Source organism: Syngnathoides biaculeatus, chromosome 6 (genome assembly GCF_019802595.1).
Source record: "Syngnathoides biaculeatus isolate LvHL_M chromosome 6, ASM1980259v1, whole genome shotgun sequence".
NCBI classification, from domain to species: Eukaryota; Metazoa; Chordata; class Actinopteri; order Syngnathiformes; family Syngnathidae; genus Syngnathoides; species Syngnathoides biaculeatus.
Window position 1 is genome coordinate 18,233,319 of NC_084645.1, and position 24,867 is coordinate 18,258,185.

At 38.8% G+C, this 24,867-nt stretch overlaps 1 protein-coding gene across 1 annotated transcript in view; it reads right to left on the minus strand.

Moving 5' to 3' along the window:
* The window catches only part of cdh13 (cadherin 13, H-cadherin (heart)), a 289,553-nt gene that overhangs the window by 93,170 nt on the left and 171,516 nt on the right, over window positions 1-24,867 (minus strand). The window contains exon 8 of the mRNA XM_061822507.1: window positions 12,438-12,616. Within this exon, the coding sequence (XP_061678491.1) occupies window positions 12,438-12,616 (179 nt within the window). The remainder of the gene's footprint in view (window positions 1-12,437; window positions 12,617-24,867) is intronic.

Below are 24,867 nucleotides of genomic sequence, written 5' to 3' on the forward strand. Positions count from 1 at the left end.
TCAGGTTCGTTACATCGTTAATAACAAGTCCTTCCAAGAGAAAGAGATGGTAAAAGAGGTGTAGCTGACTCATAGTTCCAATCTTTTAAAAATAAGGTGGAAATATTATCTTCAATAAAATCTATGTAGCTGCAAAGGAGTACAGTTACACAGTGCTGTGAAGCCATGGCTGTGTGGAAGGACATCGAAGATTGTGTTTCTCACTGCAGTTGGACGAATCCACTGACGTGAGTGACACAGCCCAATTGTGCATTTTGACTCGTATGGTGTTTAATAATCATCAACGTGAACTCAGATAGTTACAAAAAATGTCAAGTTAATTATGTTGCGTAATACTGGCTCATGTGGTTATGCAAGGCACACAAACATACATTTACCCATAAAGAATCCTCAATATACTTTAAAATAAATGTGATTTGCATTTTTGTAGTGGGTAGATCTCTGTGACTTGGTCATTCTATTTCATTATTGGTCATTCTAAAAAAAAAAAAAAAAAAAAAAAAAAGACACCCCCGTCAATCGCGAGAGGATGGCTACTTAAAAAGTAGATCTTTGGGTAAAAAAAAGTCTGGGCATCCTTGATATAGAATGTACAGTAACGGGTTCCACAAATACAGTAAATGCAAATTGGAAACAGTTAACTTTCATTCCTCAACTAAACAAAACTAAGGGTCCTGCAATGACAGCCACCACACCAACCTCTTCCTGGCACATTTAACAAGCAATATCAAACCTTCAACCCGACTTGATCATCATTGTCAGCCATTCCCCAGAACCCATTTGAAGAAGACAGATTTCCACGGACACTGTCTTCTCATCCACACTGAGGGGCCAACTCTGTCCATGACTGGATCTTACTCAACTACAGTTTCAATCCCCTGATCATAATAGCAGAATGAAAGAGTTTATAAACTGAAGCACACATCCCATTTGCAATAATGAAATCTCATCAATGTGCTCACTCTGCCATATTATTTGCATATAAATCATATAATATAATAACTGTCCACTCCCTGGGAGCAGTAAATATTTCTCTGTCTGCTTTGTTCCGTTGTTGTGACACAAGAAAACACGATGCTAATTGAAGAGAGCCAAGCGTCCTTATGTGACGACTGACATTCAATTATATGCAGGTGGATCAGATTAGAATGTGGCCATGGAAATGCTTGAAAACAACATTTTGCAAAGTGGTTACTCTGAAGCCGGGCAGCAATGTAATTTGAATGGCTCTTTTGAGGCTTGCTCAGAAGGACACCTCTGCTCTGAATGGAATCATCACACTTTGACCTACAGAGTAATTGGATGCCCGGAATGAAGTGTTGACACAGAAGGGAGAGTTCAGAATGATACATATAAAGAGATATGATAGACACCGAGACTTGATGACAGAAAAGACTGCAAAATGGAAGTAAGCAGAAAAAAAATGGGTGCCAATCACCAAGAGTTATGGACAGACTGATACGCCATTTATTAAGAACACAGAAAGCATTTTTAAGCACAGCATGATCTTGTGAAATATTTGCTTACTTTAATTCATAGTCTTTTCATTTTTTTCTTGCAACCTCATGGACATGTCTTTGTGATAGTTGCCTTAACTCACAGCGCTTTGTTTTCCCCACTCAAAACAGTACTGTGTCATCGAAAGCTAAATATTATTGAGCACATCAATCGGTACAAATGAGATTAATTGTATTCAAAAGGAACCGCATGAAAATGTACCATTGAAAAAAAGGTGAGACTATACTACTACTAGTACTAATAATAACTAACAATTGATACATCTTTTGGGCCTAAATCACACAGACTGTACAGTTTTGGTCATGAGGATAATAACTCACTGATTCATGCACTAAACTCCCGGCATGCAACATTAATTGGACAATCTAAATTGCCCCTAGGTGTGATTGTGAGTGCGACTGCTTGTCTCTGTGAGCCCTGTGTGTTTAAGTGTACTTTGTTGGACAAGTCACAACAACTGTGCAAATAAGGTATGCTGTCCATTTTGGAGAAAATCTAAGACTTTTAAGTGCAATTTGTGGTGGTAAAATACATCATATGTATCATAAATATGTAGAATTCATACTGCATCTATTCTTCACATAGTTTTGTTATTTGTGGGGGTGCAAGGAGCGAAACCTCCCTGAACAACGGGGGAACATATGGACATATGCACTCCCATTTATGCAACGAAATTGATATGAATGGCGGCTGTGGCTGCACGGAGCGGGTTGCCAAATGCAACGTTTAACCCCCAACATGCGAAGGCTCATATATAGTGCATTCAGCTGGGTTTGGGCCTTGAAATCTCTCACAAATATCTGACACTCTTGAATAAAAATGAACCTTCGCTCAAATGCCATTCATAGACACCAGAATGAGTCCAACATTCATTAGAGAGAAATAAACTACGTCCAGCTCGCGTTCATCCAAATATGAATTACTTCATGAATTTTTTCTCATCAAAATCATTCAGGTACACCAGTGGCCAGTAGGCCAAGTGACAACCAAGTGTCCCCTGAAGGTGATAGCTACTGTACATCCATCAGACTTAAATCCATCTCCCACACAAAGAGGCTGCAGCATAAACAAGGCAGCTGCCTGTGTAATTATAACTCAGCTTCTCTCGTCCATTAAGTTTTATCTTCATGTAGCCAGACAATGCAGAAACGTTAAGTTCCATTGCATCCTTAGAAGATGGAGGCTGGTCTGATTACCCTGTCATGTTTTCATTAACAAACACACTCCACACACAGGGAAATATCTGCCCGCAAAACTATGTTTGTGTTTTCTTCCTTATGGTTATTGTTCTGTTTTGTTTTTATTTTTATTCATAGAACTGTGCTCATGGGTTATGATATATCATGAAAGTATACCATTAATTTGAATCGTCTTACTCTTGTAAAAAAAATGCACAACTCTTATTCTGAGACTTTAAGTGATAACATGACTTTAAACATAAATGGATTAGCATTGCACAAAATAAAGTGCTTTTATTTGGTGCACGAGCAAGAAATTACAGTATTTATTTTGATTTTATGTTGAGGACTATCTCAATATTACGTATAAACTGCTATGATTTTCACTCAGAACTCTTTTTTTTTAACTTGAAATTGCAGCATGAGTTAATCTCAAATTGTGTGACCTATGCTATCGATAGATGTTCCCGTACAGGTATTATCAAATCGTCTTCTTCTTTTCCTTTCAGCTTGTCCTGTTAGGGGTCGCCACAGTGTGTCATCTTTTTCCATCTAAGCCTATCTCGTGCATCCTCCTCTCGAACACACACTGTCCTCATGTCCTCCCTCACAACATCCATCAACATTTTCTTTGGTCTTCTTCTCACTCTTTTACCTGGCAGCTCCATCCTCATCACCCTTCTACCAATACTGACTCTCTCGCCTCTGAACATGTCCAAACCATCAAAGTCTGCTCTCTCTCACCTTGTCTCCAAAACATCCAGCTTTGGCTGTCCCTCTAATGAGCTCATTTCTAATCCTACCCAACTTGTTCACACCAAGTGAAAACCTCAGCATCTGCATTTCTGCTACCTCAAGTTCTGCTTCCTGTTGTTTCTTCACAGCCACCGTCTCTAATCCGTACATCATGGCCGGCCTCACCACTGTTTTATAAACTTTGCCCTTCATCCTGTTCACATAGAACACCAGACAATTTCCGCCAACTGTTCCACCCCGCTTGGACCCATTTCTCATTTCCTTGCCCAGTTTACAGAGCGCACCGGATTATTAACCTCACCCAGTACATTTGTAAAGGAAATACATTTGGTACATACTGTACATAAGCCGCACATGTGTAAAAGCCGCAAGTGCCCAAATTAAAACCCACATTGAAACACGAGATATTTACAAAGACGGTACACAGAAAGATTTTTCAAAATTTTAATACCTTAGCTTGGCTTAACATAGCAACAACACGGTAACACGGACAGGGCTGGTTAAGAAAAAAAAAAAAAACCCTCACTGAGACGGGGCAGTAACACAGCAGCAACATGCTAGTACAGCGCTAACAGGGCCGGTTAAAAAAAAAAAATCATACCAGTAAAAATCACTGGGACATGGCAGTAACAGAGCAGCAACATGCTAGAACAGCGCTAACGCTAGCGCAGCACTAACAGGGCAGTTTAAAAAGAAACATACCAGTAAAAGTCACTTTCTATGCACATATATTCCACTTGTTTCACTCTGACCTTTTCCGCTCAAGTGCCCTCTTGTGGCCGTTAGAAAAAAATTAACAAATTAGTCCCATCACCGCAGCAGCCGCAGAGTTGAAAGCATGTGAAAAAAGTTGTGGTTTATAGGCCGGAAATTACAGTACACTGTATTTATATCCAAAGAGCAAAGTACTACTAATCTCAGGAACTATTGGATGCTCAGGGTGTTGTGAGCAGGCGTACTGCTTCATGTTAAACAAGCGATGAGTTGTTCTGCGACCAAGTTCGCCTCTTCTTGTACACTTAACGAAGCAAACACCATAAGATCTCTTTAGAGAAGTGTTGGCTGATCATCTGGCCTGCGTATAAGAAGACAACTAAAAGTGTGTGCGTGTATACTGTGTATATATATAAATACACACACCCACACACACACACACGTACGCACGTACACGCACGCACGGACACACGCAATCTATATATAATCCATATTTAGGATGTGCTTGTGATAGCAGAACGATAGACAACATATCATTGCATTATATGGAGCCAATGAACTGCGTAGTTGAAAAAATAATGCATATCCATAAAATAATCATAAAGGCTGTAGGTACACGCATTAAAAATGTACACATATCAAATTTATATTCTGTGCCACATCAGTGATAAAAAAATGTCACCGGAACCTGCCAGAGCAGTTCATCATAGAACAGTCATGAAGCAACACTGCCCACTGAGCCAAATAAGCCATTAGAGAGGTTGAGTTCTCTTATCAGCCTGCCAGAAAGCACAGAGCCAAGGTCACAACAAACCAATACCAGGCCACTTTCCATATGGGCAATATTACACACGATACAACTAATCAGGGGACAACCATCATCCATTGACCCGTCCATCCATAATAATTAGTAAATGACTTACAGTAAACATTTACAGTAAAAGTAAACGCCTAATGGATGATACACACATTGACACATTGATTTTTTTAGGTGAGCAACACATGGAAATAAACTAGATTAAATAAATAAGGCATTAGTTCATGTGCCAGCTAATTCACATGTAGTTGTATTTCTAAGCAAAAACTTATCTGAAAGTCATGTTCAAGTCAGCACACAGGAGAATCTTTAAAATATAATACCACTTTAGCCAACATTTATTCATACATTTTAATTCAATAAGTAGAAAATATGCTTTTAAAACCACGCAAAAACTTTGCTTTTTGTGAGTTTTCTTTATAATAATAATTTTATTTCCTTTAGATCTTGATCTATTTAAGGACAAGCTGAGAGCAAGCCATTTGTTCCAATGACACCTTGATTACAAAAACGTATTTTAAAAAATTTAATCAATGTATTCCAAAAGAATGATCGTCAGATTCCTCACCAGAACAATGAGTAGAAAACAAGTACATTCTTTTTATTTAAAGTGACCAGAGTGAAAACATACTCTACTTGTTGTCATTAGTCGCTTACTTCTTTTTGCGCGTTAAGAACAACACGTGCTGTATTTTCATGACTGACACAAGCCGGGTGTGGCAAGTGCGGTAAATCTAAAGTTCATGTCATTTTGTAAATGAGCACAGGCCCAGCAAGTTAATAAGAGGGAGGTATACGCAGTTGTGGTTCAGAACCCAGCCAATTTCAACCCTGTTCAATCAAAACATCTCCTCTTAAACCTTTCACATGTGGTGCACTCTCACGATGTGAAATTGCAGCAATTCATAAGTGACTGGTGCATTGTCGCGCTGGTGGGAACAAACAATGTGAGTGGGTACCCTTCTTAAATACAGAATGAGATAGTGAGAACCACTGGAGACTAAAATATCCCGCGGACCTCATGCATCTATCCCCACCATGATCATTTGCACGCTCCCCCGTTAGGGTGCTGGCCAGTGTAAAGGTTAGAAAATATATATGATGAAGATATGAGTAATAATGGATTCAAATCCTTTTTTTTTCATAAATTGATTCAGAAGGTTTGATTCTCACTGTTTAAATATTTCTGAATCGAATGCAATTGACACCATACGTTTGCAGAACTTGTGTATCTGTCTGCCAGCGGCCTGATCAAATTCACCAAAAATCGCGTTAAATTGGCAGCGCCAATATTTAGACGTGTTCTCAGCAGGTGTCATTTTAGACTGACTTTCTGCCATGAAATTGTCACTTCCCGTGACACATGAAAGAACACACCCTTGTTGCGTTGGAATGCCCAGTTTGACATAGATCGGGGTGCCAAAATGGCAAACATGCAGTGAGCTTTGGGCTTGTGCTGTCACGTCCCATCGGAACGAGAGTAGGACCCAAATGCAGGACTCGGAAGATGCAAGGTAGTTCAAGGAGAAACGTTTATTAGATGCAGAGGTAGGGGATCGAGCAGGCAGTCCGGTGCAGCAGCGGTAGTTGGGACGTCGGGCGATGAGAGCAGGTGAGCGGGCAGGCAGGAGTCGGTACACAGGAGAACAATCAAAGCAGGCAGAAGTAACGAAGGAGTCAGGCTTACAAGGTTGGTCGTAGAACAGGCGAAGGTCGGTACATACAGGTTGTCGATCAGGGATACGAGCGTGCTGGAACGGGACATGAAGCTCAACGAACCGGCCGGGACCAATCGTCATCGGGGTGATATAAATACACAGACTAATCAGCCCACATGAGACGCAGGTGTGCGCCCCAATCAGCGCACCCGCGCAGGCACCCGCACAGCTCGTGCTGGAGCGGCAGGATCATGTCATGTGCAAAAAAAATAAAATAAAAAAATGCCAGCATTCGCTCTCTGCCGTGGATGCACCCTGTACATAAAAATCCAAGTGTGAAGAGTCACTTGTGCAAATAAAAAAAGTAATTGCTGATTTCTCTGAACAAGCACATCCATCCAAATTGTTATGTACAATTCTTTTGCTGTTTCCAACAATCTTTTGAAAGTTCAGCCTCTGAAATGTTTGGGCTGAAAATGTTTTCACTCCAATAAAACGTACATGTACTTCCAGTACATAACGTTACATGCAAAAGACACCGATGGCTGGGGCAAACAGTACATTTCCTATACAGTTCAGATTTTTTTTGTGTGTGTGCACATGCCCAAAAGTCTTCATCATTCATAGAAATGAATGCAGTTGTGAATGTGAGTCTGAATGGTTCTTTGTTTCTATATGCCCTGCGATTAGCCGGCAACCAGTTCATGGTGTACCCAGGTTCTCACCCGCAGATAGCTGGGATAGAATGAATAAATGAATGAATGAAGACATGGCTTCGACATCATGAAAAGCAGTTTAATAATTCTATGCAATTTACACTACTCAACCATACACCTTATACTTTGAAAGAGTCTGTGTCGCACACTACATCAGGCATTTTATCTCAATGTAATTCACCTCTGTAGAACATGGAAGCAGATGGAGGGCTCCGGCCGACTTCATCGATTGGCTTTCCTTAGCGGTGACAGCCCCCAGATGGGCCGCAGAGCATTCGAGTCAGAAAGTCACACTCCCATTACCAGTCTGTTCTCTCTAGTTAAAGCTCGACACACGTACCACGGACTAAAATCGATTACAGTGATAGATGTGTGTGTGTATTTGTGTGCATTTGTCTTAACCCGATCTCTCTGTCACTATAACTTATTAAATGTAATGAGTATGAACATCACAAAGATAAAGCTAGCACTCTCTATTCATTTGCCTTTTTTTAAGTAATATATAATCTTCAAATGATGGAAAATGCTTGGTCAGTGTAAATCAAGAAAGAGTGAAAGTAATAGAGTGTGGATGCATGCTTTTTGCAGTTTAATGTGTAAAGCTTATGGGCAATAACCACATTAGCATATTAATGAGATGGAGATATTCAAAAAGAGCTTTGTTATTTTGGACTCGAAAGAGAAAATTACAGTGCCCGTTGCAAGCCATCTGTCATCCCACCTCTCTTTTATTTTTAAATGTATTTTTTTTTCATGATTTCCATCTCTACTACTCTACTTTAGTCAGTGCTAAATGAGAAGAAGAAACAGGAGTTGCTGTTTCACAACAGCCAATTTTCCCATTTAACATTATAACCAAAATTCAGAACTACACTTGTTTCATGTTATTGTTTTTGCATTTGAGTCAGCCTGGAGAATGTACTACATGAATATTGTCCTCCATCTATTAAAATTTTCAGAATTCAAAGGAAACAGCTTTAATCCCTGGCTTCTTGTACAGCCACTTCAAATAATTTTCCCAAGAGCAAAGAGCAGATACATATTTCAGAGATAATGGTTATAGGACTACTAACATCATTGTTAACAAGTACAGTGTTGCCCCGTTACTCGCATAAACAGTAGACTAAGGACAACCATCTGTACAAACCAGATATATCCAAAATATATATATTGATATATGTTTAACATGTTTTTTTTTTATTTATTTTGTGTAATGTGCATTTTTCACCGCTAAAAATGCCCCAGAAAATCCATGGTCTGCATTATATAAACGTAGGTATAGATGAAAATGAAAAAAAAAAAGTTAGCTATTTCATGTACAGTATGCCGCAACCGAGAGGTTATAAAAAAGCTGTACATGTTAATTTCAAAATGCCACTGTCATGTAGCGGTTATGAGAAAAGTTTAGGCTACGCTTTCCTTTCAATATGACAGGGGTACATATGATTGCACAACATGTACAGTTATGCTCATAGTTTACATTCCTTGACAGAATTTGTGAAATATTGTTTTTGAAAATATAGCCGAACCACAATCCTAATGAATTCTCCTCTTCTTCACATTTTGCAATGCTGTGGATTTTCTAGAAATCTGCCATCCATGTGAGAACGTACAAGATTAGGATTTTGTGACGAGTTACATTTAACAAATAATAGTCGTTTACAATTTGCTTTTCTGTTAAGCTAAAATATAAGAACACAAAGCAAATGTCTCATACGTCATGTCAGTGACCTGCATACATTACAGCAGTGAAGTGAAGGGTACGATACAACATACACAACATAAGATATCGCTATGGCATTTTCATTGATATTGGGAAAGGAATTGACCCCTCCGTGGATATTGCGCAATCCGCGTCACTGACCAATCAGAGGCCAGAGATCTGCATAAACCTAAGCCCGTTTTTGCTCCCGCCATTTTCTCAGACAACATTGCATGGTCCAGAATAGGTTTAGTTAGCGTTTTATCGCGTATTTGGGTTATTTAACAAAAAATATGGTTAAGAGGTGTAGTCATGGACTTTGTAATAGTGACGACAGGTATCCTGAAAGGCTAGTTGGTGGAGTTCGATTCGTACCCTTTCCAAAACCGAAGACCCAGTACGAAAATGGATGGATCAAACTTTGTGGAAGACCGCATCATCAACTAAATCCATCTAATATCAACCGGAACACATATGTTTGCACGAAGGTATGCCCTATATTTGATTTTCAATACTTGTCTCGTATAAATGAATTCGAAGTTCTTCGCTAGCATAACACTGCTGCGTGTGAACGATTTAGAGACTTATTCTTTGTTGAGCGATATTTAGCGATGATCGGACTGCACAAACGTATTGATTTCTTGCTGGCTCGCGGCCGAAGCTTAACCAGACTGTGTTTGCATGAAGATATGCCCTAAATTTGATTTTTAATACACATCTCGTATAAATGAATGAGACGTTCTCCGCTAGCATAACACCGCTACGTGTGAACGATTGACACACTTATTCTTTGTTGAGTGATATTTAGCGATGATCGGACTGCACAAACATATTGATTTCTTGCTGGCTCGCGGCCGAAGCTTAATCAGACTGTGTTTGCACGAAGATATGCCCTAAATTTGATTTTTAATACACGTCTCGTGTAAATGAATGAGACGTTCTCTGCTAGCATAACACCGCTACGTGTGAACGATTGAATGAAATCAGAAGCATGGCGTCTCTCTCAGTTAAGAATGTATTGTATTTAGAATCTATAATATATCGTTGATTTCAATGAAATCAGAAGCATGAAGTCTGTCTCAGTTCAGAATGTATTGTATTGTATTTGCCATTTTTACTGTTTGTCTTACGTCAGCGCACGTGGCGTGACGTCACTTCAGGAGGCGTGGTTAAGTGCCCTGTACGGAGGGGTCAATTATTTGGGATTTTGAGAATTATTAAATACTATGAAAAGTGAACTGAGAAAGCATTGAGGAGACGGTATAAAGTAAAAGAGAAATGTGCTAAGATGAGTACAGTATATTGTTTAATGTTGGTGGTATGTGGTGTGTTTCATAAAACAATCTGATATGCAATCTGTGAGTGACCAGCGCACGTCGTCCTCATTTGCATTACCTGCTCATAGAGGTAAACCTTTTTCTTGCTGTGGTACATCTTGCTGGACCCATAACATAAAGTGAGGAGAAAAACAAAGCCCTGTGCAATAAACCTTCGTATCATGGTGGGATTTTAGGCCACTAGAAAAAGAGAGCGAGACAAACTGATTTCAATGTGACAAAATTGATTTGCCAATTTTCTCTGGAATACTCTCCAGCACCCTGAATTACAATGTCTCTGCTTCTCACGCACCACAAGAGACGCATTCAGTCTGCAGCAGACCAACATTGTAGAAATTCATAGAACTGATGGATAAACATTTCGTCTTTACTTGTTCTATAAATGTCTCTCTATTGTACAGATGCTGTGCATTCTGCTCTCATAGATGGCAAGATGGCAGCCTTATTCAAGTAATTGCACAGAAGATTAATGTAAATCGCTCCAGACTTGGTAAACTTTTGTCTTTTGCATTTCTATCTGGCTCTGCTGTTAAACTGTTGCTAGCATGTACAGTGTGGAGTGACTATGACAAAGATGCTTTAAGAATAAAAACGCATACACTCTTAAGACATTCTATGAATGGAGGGATGATGGGGTCAAAGTGTAGGGAACAGTTTACGACAGACATTTCTGTCTGTTTAATTGCACTTGTATACTTCTGTCGAGAGGTACTGTGCCATAATTATCACAAAGTATGAGTTAAAGTAGTGGTCTCAAACTTGTGGCCCACGGTGCATTTGTGGCCTGCGAGATTATATTTTGTGATGCCCTTTTTAATATGAAAGTTTAATGTGAGTGCGCTCCTTGAGTTTTATAAGAATGTCACTTATACAGAGTTGTGTGTGGAGGTGATGAATCTACAAATCACTGGGGTACACAGCTCTCTTTGTGTCATTGATTGTGCTTTATCAAAGTTCAGAAGCATTTTGAAAGTTATATCAGCGTTGCCATGGAGAGTTTTATTAGTAGCTTTGGACACAATTTGTTTGCACCAGAGTATTTGTTCATCATATTTTGTATTAACAAATAAAAAAGACATTTGAGACGACTGGAAAGTTTTTATTTATTCATTTCTAATTTAAATTGCGCACGGGTACATGTATTTGGAGCCTGCGGCCCAGCCTAGGCCAGACTCTAGCGCCCGTAAGGTAAATTGAGTTTGAGCTCGAGCTCTCAAATTTTGAATGGAGTCAGTGCGAAGTTATGACCAATGTTGGAAGTAATGTATAGAAAAAGTAAAGAAATTATTCTGTAAATTATTGTTTTTAATGTATAATGGACAAAAGCTTATTTGGAAACTACGTGAAAAAATATACAGTTCTTTTACATTACAAAATATAATGTTTCCATGTTTGCTACTGATTAAATAAATTATTGTGGGAAGATCGTAAACACAAAGAAAGACTCAACATATTTCTGACAATTTTGAAGCTCTTAGTCGCTTCAAGATACAACATATAACTTTAAATCTCTCAGACAGTTCATTCAAAAGCGATGACCACTTATGCTTTCACTGCCCTTCTAATCAATTACACTTTCATTAAACAGCATCCTGTCACTGGGCTGAAGCAGCTTATTGGTGCAGTCAGCATGGCTTCAACAGTTCCGGATGGAAGGTTTTCAAACAGGCTTGTTGGACACCATCAGAGCAGGCGAGTGAATGTGTATAACTTCAATTAAACAGGGCGCTAAGTGTCTGACAACAGCTAATATTCCTCCTTCACGAGCGAACCCAATCGATGTTCTGGCATTCGTCACTGTGCTAAAAAAGCAATCATCGCACTGCGCACTGTGGTTATTGGAGGAAATGGTATGAAACTCATCTCGCTTTTCCGAATATAGAAGAGTTAAAACTTTATATCAGCAGGACAGCCACAAAATGACTTACTGAACATTTTCCTCTGCCTATATTCATGTTGAGAGAAGCTAATTGTCTCCGACAAAGCCACAGACTAGTGTAAGTGTATGAAAATTAAGCACACGCTTGACGCATGAACCCACCTCTCTGTCAAGTGAAGTAGGCGAGATGACAGTGACAATGTCACCTCTCTCTGCGTCGATGTAGAACATGTTCGGAGATGGTTTGTCTGGTGACTGTCGGATGATGATGTAGCGCAAAGCGGCGTTATCTGTAGCGGGGTCATCTGCATCAAACGCCGTCATTGTCATCACTGTGGTTCCTGGAGAACACATCGGGGGGAATATTCACTGAAGGTGCAAAAACAGGGGTCATTAAACTAGTATTTAACAGATCAAATAATAAAGTAAGCATTAAGCAAGCTGACGGTCGTGATAGTCTGCATTTGAGTAAAATGAGCTAAAAATAATAAAACATTTGAATGCTTTTCAAGGAAACCAAATATTAGATATCTGAATACAACCCAAAGACAAACAATGCAATTTGAAGAAAAATTCAGCCAAAGATGAGCATTAACTCAATTATATAGGGATAACTTCTAAATGGAATTAGATTGTGCAGGTGTACCTCATGTTTGAGACCATGATGATGGTTTGTTAAAATCTACTATCACTGGTCGCTATCAAAGTATTGGTCACACGACAATCACAATGCAAGCACAAGGGCTCTTGTGAAGTTGACTTCTGTCATTAGGCGATGTAGCCCAACATGTCAAAACAAAAGCAAGGCTAATTTATTGCTATTGCACGTTTCATACACGTGGTATTTCAATGTGCTTTATACGATTAAAAACAAATAAATTATTTATCTTTATGTATTACTTTCATAGGAGTGAATTGGTGGACGACTGGTTAGAACAATGTGCACAATATCAATGTTTTTGTTGTTCATGGTGGAATGTATACACTTAAATAATGTGACTCAAACACAACAACACAAGGGGTGCTGTAGATGTACGATTCAAAGGCAAAACATTGTATTAGTGTTGAAGTTTTTGTTATTCTTTTGATGTTAAAATGTGTGGCAGAAGACATGGCCTCAATTTTTACGGATGACTGCTCAGACGGAAGATGTGCGAAATGCTGAAGGTATTGTTTTCAGAACAGAACTACTTTGAGATCTCTTTTCAAATGTTTGCTTCTCAGGATGCAAACAAGTTAACAGCAGAGTTCCATTCCAAATGTGTACTTTAAATGGCGATTAAGCTTAACTATCAAAATGAGAAATGTTGGAATATTTGCCAAGTGTGGATAAGAGGAAAGTTTCTTAGTCCGGCTAAAGGAAAGCGAGGGCAGGCCAGGGAAGGCTTTTATCCTCTTTCCATTTGCACTTCAAGGTGAACCATTAATGTTTCAGTAAACCGATAATCCTTCCTCTACGAACTAATTACGCAGTGCCATATCTTTCATTACCTGTGTTCCACTTCACAGCCGGAAAGTCGACCATGAGCGATGACACGATCTCGCACAGACACACACACACAGGTAACACAGACATGCTAAATGGCAGCAAATTACAAATTCAAACAAAGCGAAATATGTTGTCTCAGGGAACACATTCAGGGAATTATGATATGTTCACTCTGGTGCATCTCTTAATAAAGTAATATCACAAAACTGGTCTTGATCACTGCTGGTATTAATAATAGAATACAGCTGGATAATGCCTTGAACCTCTTTATTTCCAGTGTCTCCCCCAAACAAAAAGCCAGTCACCCTTTTCTCCCGACACCCACTGGCCAGATTTTTGGGGATCACTGCACAATGTGATGACACCCAATGAGCACAATTGTGTGATTGTTGAGAGACGACAAACCTGCCCTGTCATGTTAAAAACAACATCTTCTACTAATTTTAACAACATTGAATTCCACCTCAATCAGTCAAGCATTTGAACTCAATCAGAGGACAAAATGGGCATCTCCGTCAGGACTAATGAGCTCTTTCACACCTGACTAGTAGGCACATATTTGCTTCCTGAAGATCAACTGCGTAATCACGGATGAAAAAAAAATAAGACCAATAGCAACAGAAAGTTGTGAAGCATCCACAGTGATGTTCCCCCATAATGTTCTCAGCCCAGAACAGAGGCATTCGCTGGTGACTGCTATTATACAGTAGACTGTTACGTGTTCAATGGTATCATATTAAATTCAATTCTGTCCTGACAGATACTTGACAAAGCTGCTTCAAATAAACAATTCGATTGGCTGACTTGTGACACTTGAGAGGGATTTCAATGCACACAGCTGGGTTGTGGTTTTCCCGCCGCCACATATTTACCATCATCATGACTAGAAAAGCGGTCAGTCGTACAAGTTGCTTGGTCCATCTATTTTCCATTCTGCTTATCCTCAGTAGGGTCACAGGTGTTGCTGGAGCCTACCCCAAGTATCTTCAGGAGGGAGGTGGGGTACACCCTGAACTGCAAATTGCAGGGCACATATAAACAAACAACCGTTTTCAAGCACATTCACGCCTACGAGCAATTTAAAATCTTCAATAAAACATGTTTTTTGGGATGTGGGAGGAAACCAGAATAACTGGAGAAAACCCACACAGGCACGAGGAGACTATGAAAACTCCAAACAGGCAGGGCCAGGATTTGAATCCCGGTCCTCAGAACTATGAGAGAGATATGCTAACTAGTCGCCCACCTGACTGCCAATTCTGCTTAATAATCCATCCATCCATTTCCTTTTGCCGTTTATCCTCATGAGGGTGCTGGAGCCTATCCCAGCTGTCAACGGGCAGGAAGCGGGGTACACCCTGAACTGGTTGCCAGCCAATCTCAGGGCACATAGACAAACAGCCACACTCACAATCACACCTAGGGGCAATTTAGAGTGTCCAATTAATGTTGCATGTTTTTGGGATGTGGGAGAAAACCCACACAGGCATGGGCAGAACATGCAAACTCCACACAGGCGGGGCCGAGATCGAACCTGGGTCCTCAGAACTGTGAGGCCAACGTTTTACCACCCGCCCCACCGTGCCCTGCTTAATTAATGATTGTAACTGTATTTTCAAACATTGGTCATCACTAGTCCATGTTAAAAAAAAAAAAAAAAAAAAATCTCGTTGTGGACCTGAGTCTGCCTATTAAGGACCACTGTTTAATATTATAATATACATTGTTTTGTTTTTGCTATCAATAATTCCCTTAAAAATATATGAAATATTCATATTTTAGTATCAACATACTATTGTACAAATAAAGCCACCCCAAATGAATGCTCCTAGCCAGTAAATGAGGAGGTACTTTATGCTCTATGAGAATGGTGGTGTGATTTGTTATTTGTCACACATGACATTATTAAGGTCCTATTGAGTGCTTATCAAGTCCAACCTGTGGGAGGAGTAAATCCATCTAAACTTAATTGGATGGTTTTATGATGGGGTAATTCATGAAGTCCCAACACAGTGAAAAAAGGCTGTTGACAACAAAATATATTTAATGAAAAGACAAGATAAAATTTACACATTATGGTGTGGTGGCAATGGACATTTGTCTAGCCTCCAGCTCACTTCTAATTCTTTTGAATGCCGAGAGAACGCAACAGTCTGGCAGATGTGTGGGTGTCACCGGGGACGGGGCTGATGACTGTAAAAAGCCTCCATGTGAGCAACAGTTGGGAACAAACTACATTACAGCTAAATGCGATGTTACAATGTGTTTGAATTGGGTGTGTTTTGTGGGTATGTGCATAAGTGCATCCCAAAAAGACTCCGTATGTGAGATTGTAAAAATTAGCTCTAATTTTACACGCTGCACAACTTCTACTGTGAGAGGGGAAAAACAATTTGTATTAATCAGATTCAAGTGAGTGAGAAAGAGTGAAAATCTGTCCTCAGGTGGCACATGAAAAGGAAGACAAAATGATTCATCACATGGTATAATGCTGAGATACACCTCGGATTGAAGGATTGCACATGGGCACAGCATCACTTGAAGTGAAATACAGTACTGTTCTTGACAATTTGCCCAACACATATCTAGTCAGAAAACGAGATTTTTACCTCTACCAAGGAAGTGGTGGGTTGATTTGTTGCGTCGAATACCGATTTATTTCCAAAAATGCACATCTGTGGATGTTTATAAAGAGCTTCCCCGGTTAGTTTAGTGTCAAGCTTCAAATTTTCAAACTCAGTGGAAAAAAAGTGGATCACTTTTAAAGCCGACAAATTCAAAACTAATTTGTCATATTGAATAACTTATTCATAAAATGTCCAATATTTTACTCATATATACTGTAATATATTTTCAGACACTTATGTGTGTTCCGTTAGGTTTTAAGTTGTAAGTAATAATATTGTAAAATCCTAGTAGTTTAAAAGAAGATTGGTATTCATCCCTTAAACAGACAGGGATGCAATTCATTAAAAAAAAAAAAAAAAAAGGATCTAAAGCTGTTTGGAAGTCAATTCTAAAATGGCAACCCACTGTAAGAAAAATTTAAAGACAGTGAAAAAAAGCCACTTTAATATAGATCAGTGAAACTTACTTCTATGTATTGAATTCTACTTAGTCAAATGAAGGCAGCATGGATAGTACACGGCAAAGGAAACAAGCATACTTTGCTTAAGTGTAGAAATACACACAAACACTCATACTGTACATGGATGTACAGTAATTAACAAATTAACTTCTACAAAACAAACATGGGATGTATGACGTTTATTTATGAACAGGTAGGAGTGTAATGTTGCATGAAATGTGATAGCTTCTAGAGCTAAACCTGCCAAATAAACTTTCACACCAAACAACAAGGTTTTATGATTGAAAGAAATTAATGCTGGCTGAGAACACAGCAGGACACAATACCAGTTACAAAGGAATACTGTACATACAAAAAGAAAATATGCATCTAACTTTTTAAAAAACAAATATGCACAGTAATGTGTGTGTATTTTTTTATATATATAATCATTTTTTAAAACTATTGATCGGCTTTAAAAATTCTGATCATGTAAAGCCTACAATCTAGGAAGGGTAATGAAATGGTATCTTAGTTTGCGGATTGACAAAAAAAAAACATTTAGTAATTTGGCAAAAAATATACAAAAAAGCAACCTTGAATGGGGAAAAGAAGTGGAGGTGTGAGAATCATAAGAACTGAATTTGCTTCTGGTATGTCCAGATAGTCTCAGTGTTTTAGAGGTTATTTGTCTCTTTTCACCAATACTATGAAATCAGAACAGATTAACTGTTAATTTGAACTGTGATACAGAACAAAGAGGGGCATATAAAATGAGGGACAACTTTAACAGGCACAGAGCACGTCATCAGCAAAAAAAAAAAAAAAAAAATCGAATTACCTGGTGGCTGTGACATCTTAAAACATGCTTAAGATGTGTCTTGATTTTTATTATTGTGCCAGACCCATTAATATAATTCGACAAAAAAAAAAGAGACAGATCAATCCAGGCATGTGGTTGAATGTTTTGCTGAATTAGACAGTCATGTCTGATTGTACCCAACATGATTCGACTGCCAAATTGACCATAAAAGATCAAAACATCATTTCAAGGTCTCCAAGAACCAACACGTACCAGGGTCATATTTGGACTATGCCAGAAGGGATAAATTAGGAAAATGATGCTCGTAGGTTATGCTCGTTCATTAACAGCCTAAAAAAAAAAAAAAAAAAAACTTCTAATGGCAATTTTACCTACAAGTCGTATTCCGTTCTCATTCATCTTCGTCACTTTGTTTGTGTCCCACTTGTCAGCTCAATGTTACCTGGGAGACGCTCCACCTCCCTGCGATCCAGGATGAATTAAATAGACAATGGAAGGATGCCAATGTGGGTGGTGCATGAGTGTGCATTGTTTGTGGCCCTTTATTTGTGAGAGAGCTCTTAGGTGATTCGGTATCCTCCCACAGACCAAAAAACAACAACAACATTTAAGTTAGATTAATTTGCGACAATAATTGGCCGGTGGGGACGATTACTCCCTGATGCATTAATCTTAATAGAGTCAGTCATGGCCTGCATTGTTTGTGATCCACTATGATAGTTGGATGCTTGTTTTAAAAACACAAATGAAAGCGAGAACATTGGAAAAAAAAAAAAAACAACAACTATTAAACAGGTCTCCTGTAGTAAACTGAAATATTGTATTATTAGAAACCTTTGTTAAATATGAATGAAGAGATTTGTTAAATGGGTATATTTTGGTTTGAAATAACTGGTAAATTGATGTAAACCAATAAGGAGTGATTTTTAATCTTTGCCAGTGATGGCTTTAGTTGTCCAATATGCTTGTTGAGTGGGAACGCTTCCAGGAAATGATTTAAAACATGTTTGGCATTTTCATTTTTGATTATATGAACATGATTGAAACGTTTGAATTCAAGCTTTTATAAATTATTAGAATGCCCCCGATTAAGCTACTAGTCAAGGGTTTCCTGAAAATAATTCGGTGTATGAATTACGAAGTTTAAGAACAAAACAAACAAAAGTGCATTGGTGACTGTTATTCTGTTTCAGCAAAAGAATAGACATTCATTAAATGCTAAAACTGACACGAAAATTTTGACGGGCCCTGGTTAAAGTGGACATTGATTTTTTTCTCATTTACAGTGTTCTATACACTAGATATTTACAAAAAAAAAAATGCTTGTATATGTTCAACTTAGGCGGCACGGTGGGTCAGCTGGTAAAGCGTTGGCCTCACAGTTCTGAGGTCCCGGGTTCAATCCCGGACCTGCCAGTGTAGAGTTTGCATGTTCTCCCTGTGCCTGCGTGGGTTTCCTCAGGGCATTCTGGTTTCCTCCCACATCCCAAAAACATGCAACATTAACTGGACACTCAAAATAGCCTCTAGGTGTGATTGTGAGTGCGGCTGTTTGTCTCCATCTACCCTGTGATTGGCTGGCAACCAGTTCAGGGTGTACCCCGCCTCCTGGCCGTTGACAGCTGGAATAGGCTCCAGCACTCCCCGCGACCCTCGTGAGGATAAGCGGCAAAAGAAAATGGATGGATGGATGCTCAACTTAGTTTCTACTTATTTTAGCAACTGGACCACAATCAGTGCTGACTTCATTGTTACGCAATTGTTTTAAAGTAGGCTAACAGCACTGTTTACAGTAAGTTAGCCCATGAGTGAATCCAACCTTTAATGTATTTGTGTTTTTATATATCCATATTTCTGAGTATAAATCTTGTTACAATTCTGAGTTAATCTTACCTGGATCTCAACTCAACAAATAAAGACAAGACACATTTGTAGACAGACAGTTGGATAACAGAAATGAAGCTATAAGAAAGTAAGGCATTTGTTCTTTTGAGGTAACCTGTCATATACCATCTAGATTGCATATATTTGATATTTTTCGTGCATCCACCCATCCATCCAATTTCTATCCGTTGGTCTTCATAAGGATCATGATTGAGCTCAAGCTTATCAAAGGCGAGTGAGGCGTGATCCAGCCTGAAATGGTCCCTACCCAGTCGCAGCGCACGTTTGCACAATCATTCCCACATCAATTTGGACTTTTTGGGCAACCTAACGTACGTGCGGGAACTCAGCACACCGGGAAAAAACCCATACAAGCACAAGGAGAACAAGCTAACGCCGCAGAAGAACCTGGAGTTGAGTTTTAGACCCTGAAAATCTAACCTGTGAGGGATTCATTGCCAACCACGAGTTCACCATGGTGCTTTCTATTTTCAATAATCATTTCTAATGACTTTTATTCAAACATATAAAAAGAATATCATACAGTATGACGGATTCATCTTTGAATGATGACCAGCCTTGCTCATTCATTTCACCTCTGGTTGGAAATTCCCATCTACTGATACTCTTGAGCCATTTATTTCTTTCCCTCGAACTCGGCGCATCTGGTCACATCTGCAATTTCCCTGCAATTTGTGATCTGGCGGAGTGAATGAAAGCCTGAAAAATCAGGTCACCCCAACCCACAGTATACTGGGGGTTCTCTTGACCTAAAAGGACATCCTTTAATGATTGTGTATTGTCATAAACTGTGGCTATCAGATACCCGCCACCCACTTCCAGTTCCCACCCAAAAAGTCTACGCAATTTCACTTCACCTGAAATAAGCTTTCAGAGCAAAATATAGCATAATGAGTGTGGGATGTCCTTATAAGGTCTTTCAGTTTGCTGCGGGGGATTCTGAATGTGCATTTTGTGATAAATCATGATGATGAATATGGTATATGCGGAATGACGTGCAGTGTTAAACATACTAACAGATGGCTGAAGGAAAAAAAAAATTCTAAAACAGTAAGTTGCAATTTAAACAGTCAATAAATACATTCCTCAAAATAAAGTTCTCTGATTAAAATTTGTGAAGCGGCATGGGGAATGACTGAAAATAATTTTGCTGATAAAAGTATACATTTTGGCCATATTTTTCTTGACAATTTGCAGAGTTGAGCATTTGTCAGCTGTTTTCTAATGCATTTTTTTGAGGCATTACATTTTCAAACACATTTGTTTAAAAGTGTGGCATTTTAAGGGGACAGTTCCAGGTGGCTGTGTGGCCAGACATACTGCTGTAATGTCCACATTACTCTAGCAAACTGATTCATCCATCGCTCCATCCATTGTATGTAGCACTTATCCTCACTAGGGTCCCCGCGTGCTGGAGTTTATCCGAGTTATCATCGAGTGGGAGGTGAGAGTACCCATAGAGACCCATGCAGGCACAGGGAGAACACACACAAGTCCGAGATTGGAACCTCAGTCCTCAGAACAGAGGCTGATGTGCTAACTATTGCCCACCGTGCATATATGTTATACACACACACAAACACACATTTTTATTTATTTATTTTGCTTGACTAGCTACAAGTCAAAATAATGTGCCATGGAGTGAGTCCTCTTTAATAAGGATAATCTTCTCTGTAATTGTCAAAACGGTCCAAATAACACTGAAGGGAATGCTCTGAATCTCCCGTGTTCTCCCACCACTGCAGCTCTAATTAATGACTCTGCTCTCTAAATCAAGACAAAAGATACTTCCCCTTTAAAAGGACACTTCAATTAATTACCTACAGAAAATCCTTCTAATTCTGTACTAGCAGCTCAGTTAATAAAATGGAAAACCTATTAGTAGACATTCACTGGCTCTCACCCTGAAAATGAAGCCAATCAGTGCAAGAGAGCTTGCTAACTGTAAAGAGGCTAAAGACAAGAAGACCATGGAGAGCAAAAACATGGATTCAAACTATACTACTACAGAAAAAGAATCCTTTTTAATGTCATGAACATGCATGCGTGTACGTACTGTGCTTTGTCATTTTTATGCCAGATGTAACAGGCTGCACAACTTTCAAAAAGTTCAATTTTTGACTCAGCAGTCCACAAAATATTTCTCCAAAAGTCTTGAGAATTAATCATCAACATGTTTTTTTTGGCAAATGTGAGACAAGTATTTGTATTCTTTGCTGACAGCAGGGCTTTGTCGCCTGGGATCTCTCCCATGGATGCCATTTTTGGCCAGTGTCTTTCTTATGGTAGAGTCATGAACACTGACTAAACTAAGGCCAGGAAGTCCTCCAGGTCTTCAGATGTTGTTCGAGGTTCTATTGTGACCTCCTTTTGGAGTAATTTTAGTTAGTCGTCCACTCCTGGGATGATTTGCTACTGTTCCCAATTTTCTCCATTTGTAGATAATGGCTTTGACAATGGTTCACTGCAGCCCCAAAGCCTTGGGAATGGCCATAACCAATGACATAGAATTAAAAACTGGACCGTTCACGTGGTCAACTCCCGTCAGGGCTAAACATTGCTTTGGGTACTATTTCACGTGAAAGTTGACATCGTTTGAAATCCTTACAATTGTACACCGTGAAACATATGAACATTGAATTTAATTGGAATACGTATGTTTCGTTTTTTTGTTGCACTGTTGGCTGTCAAAACTGTGCAGGCAGTCGCAAAGAAGTAACTGTTCACTGGTAGGTGTGTTTCAGGTTAACCTTCATAATTAATTATTATATATTTATCTCATCGTTTTCCATAACAATGTGTGTATGTTAACCATAATTTTTGCCCTGACCAGAAGTCAGAGCCTGTTGACCATGGCGGAACCAATGATGAATGCAGAGTGCGCAGTCCAGTTTTTAATGTAACTGGCTTTAACCTTTTCCAGACTGATGGATTTCAATTACTTTTTCCTCATTTCTTCTTGAATTTCTTTCAATCGTGGCATGATGCATTGGTTCTTGAGATCTTGTAGCCTACTTCATATTCTCTGACAGATTTTGTTGAAGTGAATCAGGTTTGGGTCTGTCATTTGAAATTGAACTCACCTTTCCCAACTTTTTAGTTAGTCACAGTGGCATTGTGATTTAACTGCAGGGTAATTACTGTTTTACAGAGGGTCAGAAAGGTTTGGATTTTTTCCTTGGGGTGATCTGTGTGTGATATTAAAATTGGTTTGATGATTTGAAGCCTTTGTGTGTGATTAAAAAAAAAACAAAAAAACAAAAAAACAGGAATTAGGAGAGTGGGGCAAATACTTTTTCACAGCACCGTATGTGCCCTGCGATAAGATGGCAACCATTTCATGGTGCACCCTGCATCCTGCCTGAAGATAGCTGGGATTGGCTCCAGCACTCCCACAACCCTGATGAGCATAAGTGGCTCACAAAATGGATCAATGGATGGATGGATGTTTTCATGTGCTTAACTGACTCAGCATTAGCTCTTACCATGGATAAGTAGATGCGAGTGAAAGTTATCCTCGTGAGGATGTACCATTAAAACAAGTTATGAGTACATTCACTGCACAGTACATTGGACGTTGTGTTACTCACGTACTGGTTCATAGTGTAATTCCGAAGGAGTCATGTTTGGCAGGACAGTTCATGCTGTACAGAGTAGTATGTCACTCAATAGTGGATCGCAAATAAAGAAGTTTGACAAACGAATCACTCATGATTGACAGTACATTCATTTAATTTCAGAACAATACATCCCCTGCCTGCAACGGTGCTGCCTGATACTGGGTGCACATTGGTCATTTACCAAAGATTCAGAAGTGACAAAACGCTGCAGCAGTTCCGGTTCCGCTTCCAGGCAATTTCGTGATAGCAAAGTTCTAATAATTTCATAAACCGATTCAGAGCTAAAGATTTGTTATTTTGAAGGAAACCTTTCCAAATGATACACACTAGATTACAGTTTTCTTAGTTTAAGGACTAACATGTTATTTTGCAAGTTACTTTATGAATTTACACTACTGGCAATAGCAATCCAGACTGCTCTTTGAATCATCTTGAGAAGCTAACCACTGAGTGTTTTCTGTTAATCCAACAAGGAGCCTTGCCTGGTTGCTGGACCTTTACTAGAACCTTCCATTATGCTCTTATCAAGCCTGTTGTTTGCCAATGCTCCTCCTTCACCAACATGGGGCGTCAGAAGGAGCATGCTACATCTTGTGACATTACAGAAAGCCCACATTGCTGAGGGTTATCTATCTATTTATTTATTTATTTATTTATTTATTTATTTCTGATGTGAAAAGCTGTGAGATTCTAAATAAATCGTATAAAGCTAAGTTTGTGCAAGATGGGCTTGTTTTTGCTCCCATTTTTTGTGAGCTGGACTTAAACGTCAAAAACTTTATCTACAGTTTCTGTTTTTGTGTATAAATGAGTATAAACGTCTTGTCTTGTTGTCAGAACAGGTATCACCCAAGGGTTCTGATACCAAGGAAATTTGAAACCTAAAAAAAAAATGTTTACTTGAAGCTAATATATAAATCATTGTACATTGTTTTTGGAATATTTGTTGTAAGGTGTTTAGAGGTGGTATAATTTTTCTTCTTTTTTTCATTACTACTCGTTTTCCCTTTAAGGTATTTTTACTAACAGGTATGAACTTGGTTTAGGTTGACCTACTAGATTAGATAATTGGAGATGAGAGAAACCCTCCTATTCCGTCATTTATAAAGGTATTATTATCCCACTGTTAATGAATGTAAATTATTTATTTTTTATTTTTTCTTTTTTAAATTTTCTTTTCTTTCTTTATCTCTCTGTTTGTATACAAAAATGTAGAAATAAATAAATGAATATAAACTAAAAGTACAACCTACAGACATCATAAAACCAAAATACCAGATACTGTCATTTAGAACATTTGCAGAAAATTAAAAATGGGTAAACATAGACCAGTTAATGTTTTTTTTTTCAAACTTTTTTTTTCCAGAGCTGTAAATACAAAACACTCTGAAAGATCCAGATAGTTTATGTCAAAAAGAAATATAAAAAAATTCTTCAATTGTACTGTATGATCTCATTTGACAGTGAAGCTGCACCTAATGTTGATCCAGGATTCAGCAGGATGAAGTAGAAAACAATTCAGTATAACGTTAGATTTTCTTAGACTGGGATGGTATTAGAAGAGACAGGCCAGCAGCCATAAAACATGACTTTGTTGGAAAACAAGGTTTTTTTCTGTCAAATAACCTGGCTAAAAAAGAAATACTCTCGGGAAAGGGATGTAACGGACTGAGGGAAACGTCCACAAA